Consider the following 24582-nt stretch of genomic DNA (forward strand, 5'->3'; position numbering starts at 1 on the left):
GTGTTGTCAGAGCGGGTCTTCAGTGCAGCTGGTGCCATCATCACTTATAAGCGGACCCGCCTGTAAACTGACAGCGCTGACAGGCTGATGTTTTTGAAAATGAACAAAGCCTGGATTTCACCTGAATTCAACTGTCCACCCGGGGAAAGCAGCTCAACATGAAGATTCTTGGTATCTCCTCTCCTCCTCCTCTTCCTCCTCCTTAGTCAATTCTCAGCCAACAGCCAATTATTCTTTTGCCATGCTGTGTGTGGCATAATTTTTGGGAGGCTCACCTGCTACCGCTTCTACCTTGTTCACTCTGTTATCAACACCATGCTGTGTCTGGCATAATTTTTGCGAGGATCACCTGCTACCATTTCTACCTTGGTCACTCTGTCATCATCGCCATGCTGTGTGCAGCATAATTTTTGGGAGGCTCACTTGCTACCGCTTCTACCTTGGTCACTCTGTCATCACCGCTATGCTGTGTTTGGCATAATTTTTGGGAGGCTCACTTGCTTCCTCACTCACTTTTATTGGTTTTCTTTGTCTTTACTGCAATGCTTTGTGAGGACTAATTTTTAGGAGGCTCACTTGCTACCTCACTCACTTTTATTGGTTCTCTGTGTCCTCACTGCCATGCTGTGTCAGGCCTAATTTTTGGGAGGCTCACTTGCTACCTCACTCACTTTTATTGGTTCTCTATGTCCTCACTGCCATGCTGTGTCAGACTAAGTTTTTGGGTGGTTCATATGCTACCTCTATTTTAATGGCTCACTGTGTTCTCACCGCCATGCTGTCTTAGGCTAAATTTTAGGGTGGTTCATATGCTACCGCTGTTTAATGGTTCCCTGTGTTCTCAACCCCATGCTGGGTCAGGCTAAGTTTTTGGGGTGCTTCATATGCTACCTCTGTTTTAATGGTTCCCTGTGTTCCCACCGCCATGCTGTGACAGGCTACGTTTTTGGGGTGCTTCATATACTACCTTTGTTTTAATGGTTCCTTGTGTTCTTAATGCCATGCTGTGTCAGGCTAAATTTTGGGGTGCTTCATATGCTAACTCTGTTTTAATGGTTCCCTGTATTCTCACCGCCATGCTGTGACAGGCTAAGTTTTTGGGGTGCTTCATATGCTACCTTTGTTTTAATGGTTCCCAGTGTTCTCAATGCCATGCTGTGTCAGGCTAAATTTTTGGTTGGTTCATATGCCTACCTCTGTTTTAACCAGGCTGTTGCCCAGAATTTGGCATAATGGTGCGATTAGGCAGCCTCAGATGCATCCATGCATGCTGCCCCTGCTGTTTCCTGTCCATTTATGTGGTGTTTCCATCATTTTCTGAGGTTGACAGGTTTTCACACGACCTTCCCTCTACCGAACTTGGGTCCCCTGCAAAAATGCTCGAGTTTCCCATTGACTTGAATGGGTTTTTTTTTACTCAAAATAAGCACTCGAGTATCGGGAAATATTTGCCTCGAGCAACGAGCACCCGAACATTTTAGTACTCGCTCATCACTAGTACCTGTTATAACTTTCAAAATCTAAATCAACAGTATAAGTGAAATAAAACAAGTTTGCAATTTACATTCATTTTCTTTTCAGTTCTCAAGCTATGTTCACAGTACGTAAGTGCTGAGGAAATTGTAACAACGGCCATGATTTCCGCTGCACTTACGTAGGGCTGCAGCCTGAGAGAATCCCATCCAGAGTGTATACACTCCCGACTGGGATCCCATGCAGCGCCGTACAAAACTGACATGTCAGTACCGGCCGGGATGATCTTTTCAGAGACCGGCCGTTCCGTGATGAACATGCAAACATGACCTCATGCTGTAAAACAAAGCTCTACTTACCAGAAATCCAGCCTTCTCTGTAAGTGCACAGATAACCTGGTAAACGTGGTTATTCCTGTCTTTAGACTCTAAAAAAAGAGTCAGAACACCTTATATCTACTACTGTCTTTCTACTGTTGATTTGAGTTTTGAAACCTATAACGACAGTGACACTTCAGCCGGAGCGGCCAGTAATTGGCCAAGTACAGACGATAATTTTTTTGGTTTAAGAGGGCCTATAGTGTTAGCCCAAGAGAGGCCAGCGTTAGGAGCCATCTCTCTGACAATCACCTTAAAGGAGGAGTCTGAGCAGACTTCTTTTTTTCAGAAGGTCCGAGGAGGCTAAAAGAAATAACATGCTCTCACCTCCCCAGCTCCAGCTCTGGTGTCCACGCACTGCTGCTCCGGTCCCCGGGTTCCCGGACACTTCACGGTCCTGGGACCGAGGAGAGGACTGCGCCCTGCTCTGTGTCAGTGAGTTTGGCTCCATAGACTTACATTATGAGCCCGACTGCTTATGTAACACAGAGCCAAGAGAGGACCAGGCTGAGCGTGGACTTCTTCCGGCTCGTTGTTATGATCAGTACAAGTCTTTGACAAGTCTCTTTGACATGTCAAAAGCTTTTTAAGACAACAGTGGCACTAAAACTTTAATAAATTTGGTCTTTCAATGACTTAAATTCACAGCTTTTTAAGAATTGGAGATTAATGTGTGTGTGTGTGTGTGTGTGAGTGTGTGTGTGTTCATGTGTTGGGGCTTGCATAGTGGCAGTATGTATCTGGTGTGGTATGGTTTATTTTGGGTTGTAATTGAGTGGAGTAAATTTATTAGAGATGTAATGCTGCCGGATGACTCTCACTAGTTGCAGTGTTGTCCTGTCCGCTCCTCTGTTATGCTCCATGCTCGTCCTAGGACTGCTCAGGTAATCCGACATCTTCTTTCTTCTTCTTCTGTAATGACACCTCTGGGCACTAGGGTGCGCTGGCAGCCAACTGCTCCCTGAGCGTTCTTGGATTCTAGCATTCCAAGTTAAAGTCTGTCTGCTGTTTGTGCTCTTTTCCCATGTATCCTGACGCATGCCTGTTCTTCAGATTATGCTCTCTGGCTAACCCTCATCTGCACTGCCTGCCTCTACTGTTGCTGACTTATATTGCCTGACCTGCCTTTACCCTTAGTCTCTCTCATTATGATACCCGTCTCAACCCAGCTTGCTGATCACGTATACTTGGCTTATTCGCCAATGCCTTTTACTGACTCTTGGAAACCAGCTGCTGCTCAGGCCGAAACCCTACTTGTGGAGTGACCTGGTGCCCTCCAAACCTAGAAATCCAGCTTCCATATCCAGAAGGTGGAAAAAGGGTGAAGATCTAGAGGATGAGCGAATACTGTTCGATCGAATGGATATTCGATGGAATAGTAAGGTATTCGATCTATTGAATATTATCGAATAGTTCGCCAAATATTCGACAAGTGGTCGAATAGATGTTTTTTCAATAATCGAATACTTGATCCCATTGACTTTAATAGAATCGAATATTCGGGAGATATTCGTACGAATATCGAATATTCGAATATTTCACTATTCGCTCATCATTACTGGAGGGCACTTAGAATCTGCTCGCTGGCATGGCCCAAAACCAAACTGGTTGAATAGCAATAGCACATTACTTGTTGTATATGGCTGCCACTTTGTGAACATTTACTTAGAGGATATTTCAGTTTAGAAGCAGGGTATAATTGTTCACCCAACTTATAACTCCAACATTAAAACAAATAAAATAAATTCTGATTTTTCAGGACCGCATAAAAATCCACAAATGATGTTCTCAGAGGGACTTCTACCCACTCCATGCCACGCGGAGGAGTGTGGAGTGTCACTCACAGTAGTGTCCATGCTCCTCTTTGTCTCCCAATATGATGGCAGTGGATCCACTGAAACTGCCTCCAACCCTTTGGCCAGACTCTTGGTAAGCAGCTTTGTGGTACTTGGCCAGTGTTGTGGTTATTTTGTCGTGATGCCAGTGCTGTGGTAGCACACAGGTGTGATGTTAATACCTGCTTTGTATGGCCGGTTTGTAATACCAAAAATGGTTGGTAACCTCCTGGCCTGTTGTGGGTCCCTTGGGCTCTTGTCACAGTAACCTGGAGTGGTAGTTGACACACTCGGGATGGCGGTACCGACACCCACAGAGAAGCTGAAGAATAACCTAAGGTGTACAGTGGTGTGTGTAAGGGTGCAGGTGCAGACAGAGGAAGACAGAGTTCCATGCGGTTCATGTAAAAATAGAACAGTTTACTGTATGACTTCATGAATAAACAGTACACATTATGCAGAAATAAGTGCTTGAAGAAAGTAAGAGCTTTGCTGGAAGTAGTGCTTTGCAGAGGTAAAGAGAGGACTTGCCAGAGGAGCCCTTGCCCAGTGTAGATTCTGTACTCTGCTGGAACTGTAGTGTAGATATGTAAGTAGATAAATGATACTTGTATTCACATTTAGATCTAGGTCTGACAGCCTTCTGCCCCCTAGTATTGTAGAACCCGTCCTAGGTGGGTAGCACAAGCCCCAGTCATTGGTTATCTGGATGTAGCGAGTTGCTGAGACTCCCCAGTTGCCCTGAACAGCACAGTAGGATACGAAGACCTTTACTCTGGTAGCTTTGTCCTACTGGGTTTGATTTATCTGATAACAGGATATCGCCCTGTACATTTTTGAGAGGTTACTGGCATGGGCAAGGGTATTCCTAAGTGGCTTCTCTACTTTTAAGGTGGCTTAGCACTGCATAGTGAAAGTAGTAGTTTGTCCAAAGAAAATCTCTCTCTGAGCTGGTCTCTCACACATCTGTCCTCGTAGACCTCTAACAAGTAACTTCCTGTGCTTCCTCCCACATGGAGCTAAATCCTCCTACCAGGCTAAGTGTGTAAGAAAGGACAGACAGGATAGGAAAGAGAGAAAGAGCACCTACTAGTGGTTAGCACAAAACACTTCACCCATTACCTTCATCTGTGTGTGAAAGTAAGATATATATATATATATATATATATATATATATATATATATATATATATATATATATATATAGTATAACTAAAGTACTACGTCCCCCACTTAACCTGAGTAAGAACTTTAGAGCAAGTGCACAAGAGAGAAACATTAGTGTTGGGACACAATACCTTGGCCACAAATACTTGCTGCACATTGTCAACCGGTCACCGGTGCCTTCTTGGAATTTAGTTTCAATTTAATGCAGGGGCAGAGACACAGCTTTCTAGGGGCAGAAACCTTAGGACATAGACGCAGTTTTCTACTGTTTTTTAGCGGGGGGGGGGGGGGGGGTCTATGCTGCAAAATTGCAAGCAGAAACACACCAAACACCTGGTTTCCCCATTAAAAGCAGTGTGGCATTAAAAAGAACAATTTTTGACGTGAATTTTTTTAAAATGCACCTTTTATGTGCAAAAGAGCCCCAATAGTTCCACTCTTTTAGCTGCTTTAGTGCAGTTAGTTTACAGCTCAGACGAACCCAAACTTTACGTCAAAGTTCAGCGAACTAGTTGTATAATCATTGCATTATAATAAATATACCGGCGTATAAGACAGTGTATAATATTTTCCGGCGTAGAAGATAACTTTTTAACCCCGAAAAATCTTGTCAGAAGTCGGGGGTCGTCTTTTACGCCGGGTATGGTCCCCCCATATGGTGTGGGGGCTCAAAAATGTCCCGCATCCCCACCACATGGGGTGACCATTTAAAAAAAAAAAACAGTTAACTCACCCGGGCCCCTTCCCGGCCTCTGCACGTCTTCTCCTTTTCTCCTGTTGCCTGCACAGCCAGGGCCGTCTTAACAGCATTATGGGCCCCTGGGCAGAGGTGCGAATTGGGCCCCACCCCCCGCGGCCGCCGCCATCAAACCCCCCCATCTTTGCAACCCCGCCCCTAGCTAGTACAATTACGTACAATAAAAATACAAATTATTGTTAACATAAACTTTAATTCACAACACAGTCTCTCAGCAGCACAAAAACAAAACATAACCGTGCGTGCCGCCTCACCAAACCAGGCCAGGTTGGCTTCAAAGTATCCAAAAAACGCAATGGAGACAGCACTTCCAACAGCAATCTGCAGGGCAACATGTCTCATATATAGAGAGGGGCAACAACATGACTATTATATATGAGAACCATGTTGTCTCCCTGTATGTATACTGTATAATACAATATACAGGGAAACAACATGGCTTATATATAGAGAAGGGCAAAACAACATGTCTCATATAGACAGAGGGGCAACAACATGACTATTATATTATATATGAACCATGTTGTTTCCCTGTATTCTGTATACAGGGAAACAACATGGTTCATATATAATATAATAGTCATGTTGTTGCTCCTCTGTCTATATGAGACATGTTGTTTTGCCCTTCTCTATATATATGCCAGATAACAAGCAACAGATATTACCACCGCATACTGACTAACACCACCGCTGCTACTGACTAATCCACTGTACACAGATCACTATCACCTCATCCAGTCATATAGAGGTACCCAGCTCCACACAGGTTCTGTACTCCATATACATTACAGTGCAGATACATCAAGTGACTCACATGGGACGTCTTCTCTGATCGGAGTTCTTCCCTTTTCATCTTTTTCTCCATTTGCCCTGTGCCGTTATGAGAACTTCTCCAAGCCACGAATCCACATAATCTGCCAGACAGACATATTAGGCTCCACACTCTGTCACCATCCTCATCTCTCTACACACTGCACATCTGTATTGGCCCCTTATAGATAGCTCCCCCTGTATTACCCCCTTATAGATGGCTCCCCCCTATATTACCCCCTATAGATGGCTCCCCTGTATCCCCCCTCGTATAGATGGCTCCCCCTGTATCCCCCCCCCTCATATAGATGGCTCCCCCCTGTTTCCCCCCCAATAGATGGCTCCCCCGTATTCCCCCCTTATAGATGGCTCCCCCCTGTATCCCCCCCCCCTCGTATAGATGGCTCCCCCCTGTATCCCCCCCTCGTATAGATGGCTCCCCCCTTTATCCCCCCCTCGTATAGATGGCTCCCCCCTGTATCCCCCCTATAGATGGCTCCCCCCTGTATCCCCCCCCCTCATATAGATGGCTCCCCCCTGTATCCCCCCCATAGATGGCTCCCCCCCTGTATCCCCCCCCTCGAATAGATGGCTCCCCCTGTATCCCCCCTATAGATGGCTCCCCCCTGTATCCCTCCCTCTCATATAGCTGGCTCCCCCCTGTATCCCCCCTATAGATTGCTCCCCCCTGTATCCCCCCCTATAGATGGCTCCCCCCTGTATCCCCCCCCTCGTATAGATGGCTCCCCCCTGTATCCCCCCTATAGATTGCTCCCCCCCTCGTATAGATGGCTCCCCCCTGTATCCCCCCCTATAGATGGCTCCCCCTGTATCCCCCCCCCTATAGATGGCTCCCCCCTGTATCCCCCCCTCGTATAGATGGCTCCCCCTGTATCCCCCCCTCGTATAGATGGCTCCCCCTGTATCCCCCCCCTCGTATAGATGGCTCCCCCCTGTATCCCCCCTATAGATGGCTCCCCCCTGTATCCCCCCCTCTCGTATAGATGGCTCCCCCCCTGTATCCCCCCTATAGATGGCTCCCCCCCTGTATTCCCCCTATAGATGGCTCCCCCCTGTATCCCCCCTATAGATGGCTCCCCCCTGTATCCCCCCCTATAGATGGCTCCCCCTGTACTCCCCCCCTCGTATAGATGGCTCCCCCTGTATCCCCCCTATAGATGGCTCCCCCTGTATCCCCCCTATAGATGGCTCCCCCCTGTATCCCCCCCTATAGATGGCTCCCCCGTATTCCCCCCTTATAGATGGCTCCCCCGTATTCCCCCCTTATAGATGGCTCCCCCGTATTCCCCCCTTATGGATCGCTCCCCCCTGCACATCAGATAAAAAAAAACAAACACCCAACTCACCTACCAGCGCTCCCTTGTCGCTGCTTCCTCTCCTCTTCTGCACCCGGCTGATGCGTCGCTCCCTGGGGGATTCTCAGGGAGTGCACACATCCGGAAGCTCAGTGTGCGCCCAGGCCGGGACTTCCGGTACAGGAAGCCCCAGCGACGCGCACTGAGGTTCCTGATGCGTGCGCTCCCTGAGAATCCCCCAGGGAGCGGCGCATCAGCCGGGGCCGGATTTCCTCTTGCGACCGCAAGCAAGCAAGTGCTTGCGGTCGCAAGAGAAGGGGAAGGGGAAGGGGGGGCGCGCAGGGCCGTCTTACCCATTGGGCATGGGAGGCGGCTGCCCGGGGACCCTTGCGTCCTAGGGGGCCCCTGCCCGCTGTCACAGCGGGCAGGGGCCCCCTAGGACGCAAGGGTCCCCGGGCAGCCGCCTCCCATGCCCAATGGGTAAGACGGCCCTGTGCACAGCCAATGTGACATACACTGACTGCGCTAGGGATGCCCGAAGCTCTCCTGAGCAGCCGGGCGTCTAATCGGAGATGCTTGGCTGCTCGGGAGAGCTTCGGAAGAATGACATAAGCTTCAGGAGGCTCCGGAAGTACCCGAAGCCTCTGTCATTCTTCCGAAGCTCTCCCGAGCAGCAGAGCGTCTATACGCTCGGCTGCTGGGGAGAGTTTCAGGCATCGCCGGCGCAGTCAGTGTACATCACACTGGCCACGCCGGCAACGAGAAGAAGACGCACGGAGGCCGGGAAAAAAACTGTTTGTTTTTTTCAATAGTTTAGCTGCAGTTAAGTTAGGACTGCGGTCAGGCAGGGGTTTTTCCGGCATATAAGGCGAATCCCTGACAATCTGATTAAAAGTCAGGGGTCATCTTATACGCCCAGTTGCCTTATATGCCGGTAAATATGGTAATAACAATACAATAAATACATTCTTTTTAATATTTAGCTTTATTCATTTTCTCATAAATAATTTTTCTGGCAGCATCCTTGACATCTCTATTCCTTAGACTGTATATAAAAGGGTTTAACAGGGGTGCGATCACTGTATACATGATTGCAACCAATCGGTCATACTCCATGATATAATTTGATCTGGGTTTTAGATATATAAAAATTCCAGACCCATAAAAAATTGTCACCACTGTAAAGTGGGATACACAAGTAGAAAAGGCTTTCCTACGCCCAGAACTGGAATGGATTTTTAATATGGTGACGATAATATTGGCGTAAGAGATTATGGTTAACAGTAGAGACCCCATAGTAACAAAACCACCAATAACAAAAGTTGCAAGTTCGTTGATCCAGGTATCAGTATACGCTAAATTAAGTAAAGGAGGGATATCACAGAAGAAATAATTGATCATATTGGAACCACAAAAAGGTAAAGTAAATGTAAGAGTAGTGTGTATGATAGAGTTTACTACACCAATAAACCATGACCCCAAAATATACTTTACACAAGATTCTTTATTCATGATATTGGTGTATAGAAGTGGTTGACAGATAGCATTATAACGATCATATGCCATTGCCGCCAGAATATAACACTCCGTACTGCCTAGTAACATAAGAAAGTACAACTGTACAACACAACCATAGAAAGAGATTGTCTTGTGTTCCGATAGAAAGTTTGCCAAAATGTTGGGAACTGTGGTGGAAATGTAACACATATCAAGAAAAGAAAAGTTGGCAAGGAAGAAATACATGGGAGTGTGTAGATTTGAGCTATATCTGTAAGTGAAAATAATGGAAACATTTCCCACAATAGCAATTACATAAATAAAGAGGAACATATCAAAAAGTACAACTTGCAGGCTTGGGACATCAGAAAGTCCTACCAGATTGAATTCTGCTGGTGTCGTACAGTTTTCCAAGCTTATTGAAAAAAACATTTCTATAAGATTTGAGATTCATCTGTTGAAGGGGAGAAAAAAACTAAGAAAGGAAATTACCTAAAGACCATAATGTGAGCCTCAGTTCAGGGAAAACAACGGCCAAAAAAAAAAAAAAACACAGAGAAGGCAGAGGGTGGTAGGAACATAATAAAAAAGTCATACTGACTACGCCAATGCTCATGGTCACCAACTCAACTCCTGCACCCCCGGTCATGAGAAGTCATGACCTGGCTTAAAATGCCCATTCAGGCAATCAGTGACTGAGGCGGTAAACCTCTGCAGTTACTGAGAGGATAGTTCCTACCAGGTTGTGATTTCCCAGGAACGCAAAGAAAACCAGAGACTAGAGGCTGACCATTAGCGGTGGTGCTTCAGGGGCACAGGGACGTTTGAGTATAACTTCTTTATTCTGTTCCCAATACTCCCATGTCCTCCTTGTTTTTTTTTTACATTTGGCCCGAGTTCTCCTTTAAGAGTAAGCCACTTCAGTTGGGCTGATTTCAGAAATTAGACTTCAAACTGAAAAAATCTATTAAGTTAGAATGATCTTGTGTTACAGTCAATATTGAATTTTAAAGTACAGATTTTTTCCTTTTTTATCTCTAAATTCAGCATGTTATGAGATGTATGGTTATATCCACATTCTGCTCATGACTAGAGAAAGGTACTGGTACATTGTGTTGTCCATTTGTGTATTTATGATTTTGAAGATCCAGCATCCACTCTGATGGTCTGTGGAATTAGCACTATTAATGTGAGATGGGCTTAGTTTTTGTGGAGATTTTGGTATGTCTATTGGAAGCTATCTGAGCTGTTGAGCGGAGTAGTGCTTCAGTCCCACTCATGGCAGCGTAATTTCTGACTCATCGAGTTTGGCTACCAAATCACAACACAATCAGGTGAGCTCATTTGTTGCTTTTAGCTTTTTATTCTACCTTTTTGTTTTTTCTTTTTTTGCATGAGATGATATTGTGACATTTGTTAAGAATGTAGATAATATAATTATTATAATTCCTATATTAAAGGAAAAGTCTGGCAATTTTTAAAGTCCGCCAGCCAACAGGATCAGGGGGGATTTTGACAAGTACAAACTTACCCCTCTCCGTGCCCACGGTGAGCGTCGGGACCAGCCTTCAGACTTGCCATCCTCTGGGATCTCCAGTGCTGATATGCCACAACCCAGTTGATGGACTTGATCCTCAGGCAGCCAGTGACTGGGGCGGGACACTGCTCCAGTCACTGATTGCATGAGCAGCCAGTCCATCAGCCTTCCGGCTGCCCTTTTCCCCATGATGCCTTCACAACTCTGAGAAAAATGTCTTTCAAGGCCGATCCTGTCACTCAACTTGAGCACAGGGAGAGGTAACTTTGTACTTGTTATCAAATCCCCCCCTGCCCCTGACGGCTGCCGGATTTTAATGGCTGGACTAAGTATTCAAAACTTTTACTGAAGGTCCTACCAGTACATGGGTGACAATACAGACATAACTCCTGAAACAGCACACAATAAGATTATATATTGAACTCATTTCACAATCCGAATCAGGGTTAACATAAGAACTATGAATCGGAGATTACCCAATCATAGACACATTTCTGCATTGAGATGATGCACTGGTATAATCAAACAGGACATCCAAATGACAAATATCAGGATAAAGTCTAATTTCAGGAGAACACAAATAACAGGAACTATAAAAATGCTACGGAATTTCAATTTTGTGGAGCACATTTGCTTCTTGGTGCTTCTGACATACAATCGATAGGTGATCCAATACCAGGGCTTTGGGGCTCTTTAATGACTATTTTAGCAATTATAGCAAAGATCAGAGTTAGGGCCCTATTAAACGGGAAGATTATTGTGCGAAAAAAAACCTTTATATCGTTCGAATTTGAACGATAATCGTTCTGTGTAATTGCAGGCAACGATTGAAAAATCGTTCGTGTGTCGTTCATCACTGATTTAGATCTGAACCAAAAATTATTGTTAATCGTTCGCTGTAATTCCACATTCGTTCGCTCAAGTTCCGCATTTTTTTCACTAATCCTTCAGTGTAATTGCACATTGTTCATTGTTTTGCTGGGATCAGATGGAGCAAATGATCGGGCAACTAACGACTATAGTCCTGTGTAATATGGTGAACAATTTCAGGTTAAAGATAAACAATCTCATTTGCCATTGTTTATCGTTAGTCGTTAATCGTTAAAAAACAATTTGTGTAATAGGACCATTAGATAGGTGCATAAGGTCTCAATCTCAGACTGGTGTTTTGTCCTATATTGAGCTTAGGGCATAAATCGCACCCAATGACTCTACACCTTTTAAGGATGATCAAAATGCTTGTTTAAATCTGCTACTAATGCCCTCATTGTCTGTACATGCAGTATTTATTGAAACCGCTTATGCTGCGTTTACACGGAACATAATTCGCCCGATCGTACGATTAACGATGTCGGAGTAACAATTTTTTTTGCATAACGATCAGCATTTAGACGGTACGATATATTGTACGGAAATTCGTTTTGCAATCTCTTGAAGCCTATCTCACACATTGGTTAAATTGGCAAACGACTGTCCACACGGAACGATCTGCGAATTTTTTGCGAACGATCAACGACGATTTGAGAACTTGTTGAAAAATCACAATTTCTCGCTCGTCATTTGATCGTTCACTGCGTTTACATGTACGATTACACTGGTCAACAGCCAAAAAGGTTCCAACATGAAAACAGTTGAACTTAACTAATTTTGGGGTGCTGAGATCAAAAATGATGTTCAAATTTTGAAATTGGCTCTAATTTTCAAGATATAGTTGTACTTTATCTACTTCTCACAGCCTGTGATACAATACTAGGAAAACTTTGCATCATCAGTATTGCATCATCAACTGGTATATTGCATCATCTTAGAATGACCAATAGTTATGGTATAAGGCTAGGTTCACACTGCGTTTTTGCTATTTGTGTTTTTCATCAATTTTATGCGAAAAACGGATAAAAAAATAGATGCATTTTTGTGCATCCGTTTTGATCTGCTTTTCCATTGACTTCCATTATTTAAAAAAATGGATACGTTTTTTTTAACAGACACAAAAGTAGTGTCAACATTACTTTTGTGTCCGTTAAAAAAAACGGATCCGTTTCGATCCATTTTTTTTTTTTTATAATGGAAGTCAATCAGATTACTGTTGGATAGTTAGTTATCAGAGACAATCCCATGTATTAATACAAAAGACGTGTGTAAATGCACCGAGAAGCCATTGAATAAGGAGCTACATTCCAGACTTCAATAAACATAATTAATTTGTAAAAATTCTTGGATATGCCTGTAAATTGTAGTTGATTTCAGATAGAATTTAGTTTCCTATGAATATATTTCAAAAGTTTATGAACAGTAAACTTGCTTCCTTATGATTGCAGAAGTAATAAATATGTCGGCCATTATACTGTATTCTATACAATTCACAAAGCAGTAACATGAGATTCTTCCATATCATAGAAACTAGAGACAATTCACATTTTTCCTTGTGATATTTAAATTTAGCACATAAAAATCATTAAGAAATGGATCATTTTATTTCTGAACCAACAACTTTTGAAAATTTGTTGACCAGTGTTATCGTTCGAATTCGATCGTTATAATCGTTCCGTGTAAACGCAGCATTAGATATCTTGGTGTGATGAGATATTTTTCACATTCGTGGTTACAGTTAATAATTATCTAAAATGTTTTTGGATAGTGACCTCAAAAGATTATTGTTAACAGTAGGTGTGGAGTGTCATTGATGGGTCATGTCCCTCCTGTAAACGTATCTTTTTCCAAAACTCCTGGAGATGGGGGGCACATCCTCCATGTGTGTATCCGTGTACCTCATCTCATAGTATTGTCAACAAAGCACATAAGGGAGAATTTATGAATGTTTTTTGTGTAGGTTCAGGTGTGACATTTTCATACATGTTTGAGCAATCACATATTTGGTAAAAAAAAAAAAAAAAAAAATTAATAGCATTCATAAATCCCCCAACCCTAATAGTATTTTGCCAACATTATATTTTTAATCATTTTATAGGCTAGGTTCACACTACGTAAGCTTCCGGCCGTAGTGCGCTCCGTGAATATGCGGCCGGAAACTTATGTAGTTAGCGTACAATGCAAAGTATACGATCCCGGCCGCACAGTTCGCACTTCGTACGAATGTACGCCCGAATCGTATACGGCGCCGTAAGAAATGAACCAGAGCATTGTTTCCGGCCGGAAGGCTGTAACTTACGCTGGTAGCGTATCGCGCGAATCCGTACGAAGTGGTGATTTCTTAATTTTTCCACTCTTCTATGCCGATCCAAAAGGTTCTGTGGGGTGTCCGGGGCTAGGCGAAGATTTCCAAGTAAAAGACCGCTGTCAGATCGCTTCGTAGGGGGCTCAGGAAGCGTAAGTAGAGTACGGGCGTACGTTCGCATTGCGTACACATTGCGTACGCATCCGGCTGCACATCGAATATTCGCACGCCCGTAGTTTCAGCCGCACATGTACGGCGCCGTACGAAATGCGTACGGATTCGTACACAGTGTGAACATAGCCATAAGGTGTAATGAAGTCCTCAGATATGTATATGTATATATATATATATATATATATATATATATATATATATATATATATAAATAACACCAAGTAAAAAGTTAGGACACAAACCTGTCATAGGTCAGACCATATATCTGACATATATGGGTACATGGGTGTAAGTTCCTTTGAAAACTCATCTGCCTGCAGCTCCCTGAATCCTCCATATATAGGGTTTTTGCTGCTGTTTTCTATAACCTAGAAATGTATTGGTTGTACACTAGGGTTTAATTATATTACATGAGAATAATATCCCCATAAGTGAAATTACTATTATTAAAAGTGTCAAGTCAATTTGTGCTCTCTCAATCCACAACACTATAATTGGAATTAGGGTTGCCAACTTTTTTAGAATACCAGCCAAGATTGTCATATGTAAGGCTATGTTCACTCACTGTATTTCCATCAGTCTTTTGGTCAGTCTATGTCCAACCAAAACCAGGAGTTAGTTAAAAACACAGAAAGTTGGCAAATCTTTTCATTATAATTTTTCCCTGTGAGTCCCACTCCTGATTTTGGTTGAAAAATGGCTAACAGAAATATTATGTCTGAACATAACCTAAAAATGGACATCTTAGCCCACGTTCATATGCTGTAAGAAAGTGGCAGTTATGCGACCCGGCCGGGTCACAGAAAGGCTGCTGTCCGTGAAGTTCAAGCTAGTCGGTACTGCATTTCTTTGGAATGTGCCTGCATTCCAATTAACCATTGCAGACAATGTAAAGTGTGGCTGGAGCCGCACTTTACATTGTCAGCACTGTCAATTTCGTGTGGCCACTATTCAACGAATAGTGGCTGCACAAAATTGACATGTCAGTTTTTTGTGCCGCCGCATGAAATCCTGACAGTGTGTATACAATCCTGCAACAACGGCTATTAGTTAGTGTAAAAATACATTGTGTGAACGTGGTCTTAAAGTGTTACCACATTTTTACAGGTTATCCCCTATGCTCAGGACAAGGGATACCTCCTTGATCATGGGGGTTTAACTGTTGGGACTGTCTGCAACTTTTTGAGTTTCCCATCAGAAACAACAGGATGTATACACAGGTTACAGATCTAGTCATTCTCTATAGAAACTTTGGAAATAGAATGCTGTACTCGGCTATCTCTGGCAGCAACGATAGAGAATGAAAAGAGCACATCTGGACATTCCATTCTGATGGGAGACTGGGGTCCTTGTTCTCAAGAGGATAGGTGATAATTTGTAATTGTGGCACAACTCCTGTAACATGAGTAGTAAACTACAGTTTCTCTGAATGTGGTATGGGATCTTTAAAGGGGTACTCTGAAGAAAAAAAAGTTCAAATCAACTTGTGTCAGTAAGTTATCTCACGTCTTCCACTACTTATCAGCTTCCAGAGTACCCCTTTAAAGCACAACTGTATTTTGTGGTAACATTTGACATGTCATGCCAAAAGTTACTGATGGCGCAAGGTCTCACTCCTGGAACCAATCCCGAACAGCTGGAGGGAATGCATGGCGGCACGCAACTTTATTTGGTTGTCTATCAAATTCATCTTGTTCACTCCATGAAGCAAATCAGTCAGATCTTCTTGACAGTCAAGAAGGAAACTCAACCTGGTTGTATCTGAGGATCACAGCATGTCTCAGGAGTGTCTGATGCCATGTCAAATTTTGTTACAAATTACAGTAACACAGTACACATTGTTGTAGATTAGTGATGAGCGAATACTGTTTGATCGAATAGATGTTCGATCAGATAGTGAGATATTCGAATATTCGATATTCGTACGTATATCCCGCGAATATTCGATAAATATTCGATAAGCGTTCAAATCCCCCAGCTTCCGGTTTTGCCCTCGAAATGGTCGAATAGATGTTTTTCACTAATCGGATAATTGTTCCCATAGACTTTAATGGGATATAATATTCGATCGAATATTCAAATATTCGCTGGATATTCGTACGAATATCGAATATGCGAATATCTCACTATTCGCTCATCCCTATTGTAGACCAAATCTGTTACTTTTCAATCTGCCAGGACAATCCAACCATCAAATGTGTATAGATTCCTCCTCCTGACTTCTGTATATTGGATTGAGCCTAGGTTATCGTATCTTAAGTAGAGATGAGCGAATTAGTATTCGATCGAATAGCTTTTCAATCGAATAATGCACTATTCGAAAGATTCGAGTTCGATCGACTATGTGATCAAATATTTGAATCTAAATTAACTTTACTAAAACAGCTGTTTTAATAAAGTTTATGCTCCTTGGGAAAGCAGGGAAGCAGTATTACCGGCAATTAGCAATTGCCGGCAATAATGCAGATTCCTGTAATAGTTAAAGGGAACCTGTCCCCCCCGGTGACGGGGTGACAGGCTCCTGACCCCCCGTTAGAACCCCCTATACTCACCTCATCGCGTCGGGTCCCGCTTCTGAAGATGGTCGGGTCACGGAGATCGCTGAGAGATGAGTCCAACGCTCATAAAGAATGACGGAGCGCTGGACTCTCCTACCATTCTCTATGGGTGTTGGACTCATCTCTCAGCCGCGCGCGCCGGGTTGCAGGAGCGGGACCCGGCACAATGAGGTGAGTATAGGGGGGGTTGTAACGGGGGGTCGGGAGCCTGTCACTCCGGCACAGGGGGTGACAGGTTCCCTTTAATATTTAATTAATAAAACACATTTCCGTTCTTAAAAAAAGTTATTTTCGTTGTTCAATAGCTTAATTAAAACGAATCTATGATTTTGCAATTAAATATACTGTTAATAAAAAAATAAATATATAAATTAAATTATATATATATATATTTACAGTATATTTAATTGCAAAAGTATGTATTCGTTTCAATTAGGCTATTGAACAACAAAAATAACTTTATTAGAGTGAAAATGTGTTTTATTAATTAAATATTAACTACTACAGGAAGCTGTATTATTGCCGGCAATACCTATTGCCGGTAATAGAGCTCAATGTACTAATTAATACTTTAATTAAGACAGCAAATTTTTCTTCTAATGATGCTATTTTTTTTATCACAGTAGCAACATTAGAAGAAACATTTTGATTTATATGTCCGCTCAGCTGATTGGCTGAGCAGACATATAAAGAGCCGGTCCCGTCACACTAAGCTCAGTGTACGGGAAGCGGTGAAGAGAGAAGAGAGAAGATAGAAGAAAGAACAGAGGAGATAAAAGATAGAAGACATCGGAGGGTGAGTATAAAGCTCTCCCCCCCCCCCCCTGCACTACACCCATCCCAGCAAGGAAGGGGGGTCACTGACATCAGTCTGGTCCCAAGGGGTTAAGTGGGGACCCTTACTTAACCCCCTGGGGGCAAGATTATTCAGTATGGCACCCAAAGGGTTAAGGGGGATGCAATGCATCCTCTCTTAACCCCTTGGGTGCCACACTGTAAGCAGCGATCTGTAAAGATGCTGCATACTGTAGGGTGCACAACACCGCTCACAATGATGGGTGTTGTGCTCCTGTTTGTGTGTTTTTTTGTGTCTTTCTCTTTTGTTTTTCAGATATCGGAATCCTGTAGATTACGGCGGATTCGGTGGACTACATCCATGACCAGCGGTTGTTGGGATTTTTTTTTTATAAAATGGTCAACAAGGGGTGTGGAGGTGTTTTTATTTGAATAAAAATATTTTTCACTTGTGCCGTGTCTTTATTTCTTTACTATATAGACTTAGTAGTGGAAGCCGTCTAATAGACGGAATCCATTACTAAGTCAGGGATTAGTGTTAGGCGGTTTAAAATGGCTAACACTAACCCCTCCCATCATTACCCTAGTACCCAATGCAACCAGGGGTACTGGGAAAGGCCGGGTGCCAGTGGTCCCGGAACGTCATAATTGGCACTCCTGGCCTTGGCGACAGCAGGCTGGTAATATTAAGGCTGGGGAGAGCCAAAAACAATGGCCCTTCCCACCTGGTGTTACTAGGCTGCCGTTGCTTGGTTTTTAACCCGGCTCGTAATGAAAACAGGGGGAACCTTACACTTTTTTTTTTTTTTTTTTTAAATAATTAAAAAAAAATGCATAGGGTTCCCCCTATTTTCATAACCAGCTGGGTTAAAAACTAAGCAACAGCAGCCTAGTAACACCAGGGTAGGAAGGGTCATTGTTTTTGGCCCTCCCCAGCCTTAATATTATCAGCCTGCTGCCGCCAAGTCCAGGAGCGCTAATTTTGACGCTCCGGTACCACTGGCACCCGGCTCTTCCCAGTATCCCTGGTGGCATTGGGTACTGGGGTAATAATGGGGGGGGTTAGTGTTAGCCATTTTATACCGGCTAACACTAAGCCCTGACTTAGTAATGGATTCCGTCTATTAGACGGCTTCCACTACTAAGTCTATATAGTAAAGAAATAAAGACACAACACAAGTGAAAAATATTTTTTATTCAAATAAAAACACCCCCACACCCCTTGTTGACCATTTTATAAAAAAAAACAAAAAAAAAAAAACGCTGGTCATGGATGTAGTTCACCGAATCCACAGGATACCGATATCTGAAAAACAAAAAGGGAGAAACACACAAAAAAACACACAAACAGGAGCACAACACCCATCATTGTGAGTGGTGTTGTGCACCTTACAGTATGCAGCATCTTTACAGATCGCTGCTCACAGTGTGGCACCCAAGGGGTTAAGGGAGGTTGCATTGCATCCCCCTTAACCCTTTGGGTGCCATACTGAACAATCTTGCCCCCAGGGGGTTAAGTAAGGGTCCCCACTTAACCCCTTGGGGGCCAGACTGATGTCAGACTGCACCCATACCAGCAAGGAAGGAGTTAAGTGACCCTTCATTGCTAGGATGGGTGTAGTGCAGGGGGGAGGGAGCTTTCTACTCACCCTCTGATATGTTCTATCTTCTCTCTTCTTTCTTCTATCTTCTCTCTTCGCCGGTCCCCGGCACACTGAGCTTAGTGTGGCGGGACCGTCTCTTTATATGTCCACTCAGCCAATCAGCTGAGCGCACATATAAATCAAAATGTTTCTTCTAATGTTGCTATTGTGATAAAAAAAAATAGCATCATTAGAAGAAACATTTGCTGTTCTAATTAAAGTATTAATTAGTACATTGAGCTGTATTACCAGCAATAGGTATTGCCGGCAATAATACAGCTTCCTGTAGTAGTTAATATTTAATTAATAAAACACATTTTCGTTCTAATAAAGTTATTTTTGTTGTTCAATAGCTTAATTAAAATGAATACATACTTTTGCAATTAAATATACTATAAATAAATATACACATTTATTTATATATTTCTTTTTTTATTAACAGTATATTTAATTGCAAAAGCATGGATTCGTTTTAGTTAAGCTATTGAACAACTAAAATAACTTTTTTAGAACGAAACTTTGTTTTATTAATTAAATATTAACTATTACAGGAATCGGCATTATTACCGGCAATTGCTAATTGCCACTAATACCAATCCCTGTAATACTGCTTCCCTGCTTTCCCAGATGCATCCAGAGGTGTTTGCATCACTTTCTAAAGATAGACTTGGTGACCTCCGATTCGTCGAATCTTGATTTCCAGGTCCCAAGGATTTTTCTCCCATAGACTATAATGGGATTCAATATTTGGTCGAAAATTGGGAACTATTCAAATCGAATCCAATCGAATCGAATATTTCACTATTCGCTCATCTCTAATCCTAAGGCTTCTTTCCCTCTTGACTACACATCTCACTGCCCACCAAACAACCTTGACAAATACATACCCTGCAGTATGAACACCTAACCACATGATTACCCACCATTCCCCATAAAATAAGCAATATGAAATAAAATTCTAAATCCCCGAACAGTAAAAAAAGGAAAATAAACCCTCACCCTTTGTACCCATCATTTATACTTTTTAATGAATAAGAACCAGACCCCCAAAATATAAAATATATCCCAATATGTAGCTTCCATGACTTTTAATAGAATTTACAATTTAGGTAATGAAAATAAAGCATAGTTGGGTTGTTTTAGCAATTCACATTAACCTCTGTTTTCAGCTTCCTGATACTGTTACTGCTGGCTAACCAAAGGGTAGTTCCCAGAAGTGAGTCTTCTTCTACCAGATGTTTCGGCATATCCTCTGAATAGGCCATAAACATTGGTGTTGGAATTACCCACTGTTCTGCTGACCAATCCCACCATTACAGCACAGGAGGCCGGTGGGCTTGGTGTTTACAAACAGCAAAGAATCTTGGATACATACTCAGTTACAAACTCAGCATGGCTAGAGGTTTTGGCCATAGTTCTTTCAACAGGTTAATATTCAACACTGAGGGGAAAACTAATGAGTGCTCGGCCACTGGCGTACACCAGGGAGAGGCTCAGATTTGCCCCTTCTCCCCGCCATATGCCTGCCATATCCCCTGCTTGCCCACTGGGAGGGTGGTCGTCAAGATGGGGAGGAGGCCACACACAAGATTTACCATGATTTACACCTGCTCACAGGTGTAGGTGTAGATTTCTGTGCCTGCTGTACTTACATACTCAGTTACAAACTCAGCATGGCAACAGATTGCAGCCATAGTTCTTTCAACAGGTTAATATTCAACATTGAGTAGGACATTTTTGAATGCTGCACCACTTGCGTACACCAAGAAGAGGCCCAGATTCACCCCTTCTCCCTGGTGTATGCCTGCTATATCCCCTGTTCAACCACTGGGAGGGTGATTGTCAAGATGAGGAGGAGTCCACACGCTAGATATACCAAGAATTATGCCTGCTCGCAGATGTAGATTTCTGTGCCCGCTGAACGACAGGCGCAGGTCAGGCTGGATTCACTAAGAGGCATGCCTGTATGCATATCTTTTTTCATGTAGAGTTCTATGTATGCATACTTTCACCCTGTAGATTTCCATTTGAATACTTTATGTAGGGTATTATTCCTACTATAACCAATCCATGTTGAGTTCTATTATTGAATACAAAATTTAAATAATTTCAATGCAAAATTCTTTAGTTGCCACCCTCCCTCAGATGCTGAAGAAATCTATCATGTAAATGATAAAGCTATCATGTAAACAGCTATCAAGTAAATATACCCAAAAACATACCTGCAGAAAGTTCATTCAGAATTTTTGAGTAATGGCCATTTGATGCATCAGTCTCTTCACAGCAACCTTTACATTTCCATTCCTAAATGTGTATATGAATGGATTTAGCATTGGTGCAATGATAGTATACATCACAGCGATCAACCTGTCCTCATCCATCGAGTAGCTGGATTTTGGTCTAAAATACATAAAAATTCCAGAACCAAAAAATATGATTACAACGGTGAAGTGGGACACACAGGTAGAGAAAGCCTTCTGCCTGCTTGTGTTTGACTTCATATTGACAATGGTTGATATTATCTTTGCATATGAGATCATGGTCAGTATAAAGGACCCTACAATAACCGACCCACTGATCAAAAAAATTACAAGTTCATTGAACCACGTATCGGAACATGACAGTTTCAGTAAAGGAGGGATATCACAGAAAAAATGATCAATTATATTCACGCAAAAAGGCAAGGTAAATGTAAGGACAGTGTGTATCAGAGCATTGACTGCCGCAATAAGATAGGAGCCTGATACGAGTTGAATACAAACCTTCTTGCTGAGAATAATACCATATTGAAGGGGCTTGCATATGGCATTATAACGGTCATAGGCCATAGCTGCAAGCATATAACACTCTGTTCCCCCAAAAAGAAGAAACCAGTACATTTGCATAACACACCCATAAAAAGTGATGGTTTTATGAGTAGTTAAAAAGTTTGAGAGCATCTTGGGAACAGTGGCAGTGACGTAACATATTTCCAAAAAGGAGAAATTGGCGAGAAAAAAATACATAGGTGTCTGTAGACTGGGGCTAAATCGAACCACAAAAATAATAGACAAATTGGCCAAGACAGTTGTAAGGTAGATACATAAAAACAATACAAAGAGTAAATACTGTATCTCAGAAACATTTGAGAGGCCGACCAGAACAAATTCATTGATTCTGGTGATGTTTTTGCCTTTCGTATCATCTCCTATTTCTGTAGAAAGAAATTGAGAAATAAAGTAATATAAAATAGGAAGAAGTTATAATACATTTCTGGATGTTTCGATGGGAAGAATAGCTAAAGTAAATGAACACTAAATGTAGAATACACAAAAACTTTCCTAATAAAAAATTAAATTGATACTTTGCTTTTATTCCATTTTTAGGCTATGGCCACACAACGTGTTTTTTCGGACGGCTGCCATTTTGGCCCCCAAACGTGTCCATTTTATGCAAATTATGGATGTAATTTGCATAAGATGGATGTTTTTGGTGCCAAAATTGCCAGCCCAAAAAATGGCTGTGAAACCGGAAAAAAAAAAGAGAACATAGCCTAATATTGCAATAAAAACTTTCAGAATATTGCGGGAGCTTTTCATTCTTTTTTGCCCCTTCTTAAAAACCCTTCTATCTGTTAGGAAACTAAATGTAGCAGGAGAACCCCACCACTGCTCTTTTTGAATAAGAAAGCTAAACTAAATTTTGCTCCACCTGGCATCCAAATATTGAAGGCTCAAAAATACCATGGGCAAAGTCCAAGAAATCCAACAGCATTGGGTGGTAGTAAAAAAAAAACTTTACAAGTTTAGGCTATGTTCACACTATGTAAGAGCCCAGCCGTTCTGTGACCCGGCAGGGTCACGGAACGGGCAGTCTCTGAAAAGATCATCCCGGCTGGTACTGCAGTACCGGCCAGATGATCTTTATGGCCGTAGTGTTCTGATGCGGGCGCATCAGCGCGTGCCCGCATCAGAACCCCCGTTAGGACACAATGAAGCAAGCGTCCGGAGCTGCACACTTTATTGTGTGAACTGAAAGGGTTTCCTACGGCCGCAATTCACTGAATTGTGGCCGCAGAAAACTGACATGTCAGTTCTTTGCGGCGCCGCACGGGAGTGTATACGATGTGTATATGCTCTAGTCGGGATCCCATAGAACAATAGGTATTGTTCCACAACGTGCAAAGTACGGCCGTTGTTGCTGATGGCAACAACAGCCGTACTTTTACGTAGTCTGAACATAGCCTTACCTCACCGAGTATAACACATGACTTCTTGACCTCACATGTCTTTATTGAATGTACACTTGATAAAGACCCGTGAGGTTGAAACATCATGTGTTATACTTGTGCACAGGAAACTAGTGAATATTTGTTACCACTAGTTGATGCTGTTAGACTTTTTTGGACTTTGGGTATACTGGTCAACTACCGTGGCATTGTTGGCCCCCAGCATGCATCATAGACATTGCTGCCACATTGGCTCTTTAGGTGCTGTTGGACACCATTTGAAATGCTAAAGGCAAGTTTGTCTTTTGTTTAACTTTGTTACTTTTTTTTTTTTTTTTTTTAAGTCTACATTTTGGATAATTGAAAGTCATTATTTTCAGTATAATAAGTAAATAGTATAAACTGCATCACTGACAACATCCTAAAACAACTTGATAACACTACATAGTCAGGTCTGGATGAACTATCTAGGGATCCTCACCAACCGCAGAATGATTCACAGAAGGGTCTAACTTTGAAGGACTATGGGGGAGATTTATCAAACTGGTGTAAAGTAGAATTGTCTTAGTTGCCTCTAGCAACCAATCAGATTCCATCTTTTGTTTTTCAAAGAATCTGTGAGGAATGAAAAGTGGAATCTGACTGGTTGCTAGGGGCAACTAAGACAATTCTACTTTACACCAGTTTGATAAATCTCTCACTTGGGGGACATAACAGGTAAATGTGGCCGTCTTGTTAAATAGACGGCCACTAATAATGATCATGATCTTTATTACCAGCCATCTATGTTATGAGAAGGCTGCCTTCTCCAAATTGAGAACATAGCCATAAAAAGTATAATGCTGTGTTAACACTGTTTTTTTTTCTGTGTTGCCAGATTTTTCTGAAATAATTGAATAATCGCTATAAGGCTATATTCACTCAACATTTTTTTTATTAAAATATTGGCCTTATATAATGGTTATGATCATTATTGACTGCTGTCATTGTAAAATAACGTCCATTATTTTTCATTAAAAAAATGTTGTGTGAACATAGCTGAAAATAGCATTTTTTTCCTTTGTGATTTTTTTTTTTTTTTAGCAAAAATATGGCAGAAACACACTGTGTGAACACTAGGTTTAGATCACTCACAGTCCACCCCTGAAATAAAATGTAGAAAAAAAATCCATACAAACAAAAATCATAAATGAATAAAAAATAAACATTTGAAAACATTAAACAAAACCATATCTGAGGACAGGTAAAAAAATGTACGTGA

At 42.2% G+C, this 24582-nt stretch overlaps 2 protein-coding genes across 2 annotated transcripts; both read right to left on the reverse strand.

The window, feature by feature from the left end:
* Window positions 1–8707: 8707 nt before the first annotated feature.
* Window positions 8708–9664, reverse strand: LOC138768637 (olfactory receptor 5AR1-like). The gene has a single exon (XM_069946589.1). The coding sequence runs from the start codon at window positions 9662–9664 to the stop codon at window positions 8708–8710; it is 957 nt and encodes a 318-aa protein (XP_069802690.1).
* An 11687-nt stretch (window positions 9665–21351) lies between these two features.
* Window positions 21352–22867, reverse strand: LOC138768638 (olfactory receptor 5AR1-like). The gene is made up of 2 exons (XM_069946590.1): window positions 22837–22867; window positions 21352–22307 (listed from the first exon to the last, which is right to left on the reverse strand). Exons 1-2 carry the CDS (start codon window positions 22865–22867, stop codon window positions 21352–21354), a joined length of 987 nt encoding a protein of 328 aa, XP_069802691.1.
* Window positions 22868–24582: the final 1715 nt, after the last annotated feature.

The sequence above is a fragment of the Dendropsophus ebraccatus genome, chromosome 12 (genome assembly GCF_027789765.1).
Source record: "Dendropsophus ebraccatus isolate aDenEbr1 chromosome 12, aDenEbr1.pat, whole genome shotgun sequence".
In the NCBI taxonomy this organism is placed as follows: Eukaryota; Metazoa; Chordata; class Amphibia; order Anura; family Hylidae; genus Dendropsophus; species Dendropsophus ebraccatus.

Coding starts and splice junctions, on each gene's coding strand:
- LOC138768637 (XM_069946589.1), bottom strand. CDS start 9,664: ATGTTTTTTTCAATAAGCTTGGAAAACTGTACGACACCAGCAGAATTC.
- LOC138768638 (XM_069946590.1), bottom strand. CDS start 22,867: ATGCTGTTGGATTTCTTGGACTTTGCCCATG. Junction 22,308..22,836: donor TTTCTTGGACTTTGCCCATG/GTATTTTTGAGC, acceptor TTCTTTCTACAG/AAATAGGAGATGATACGAAA.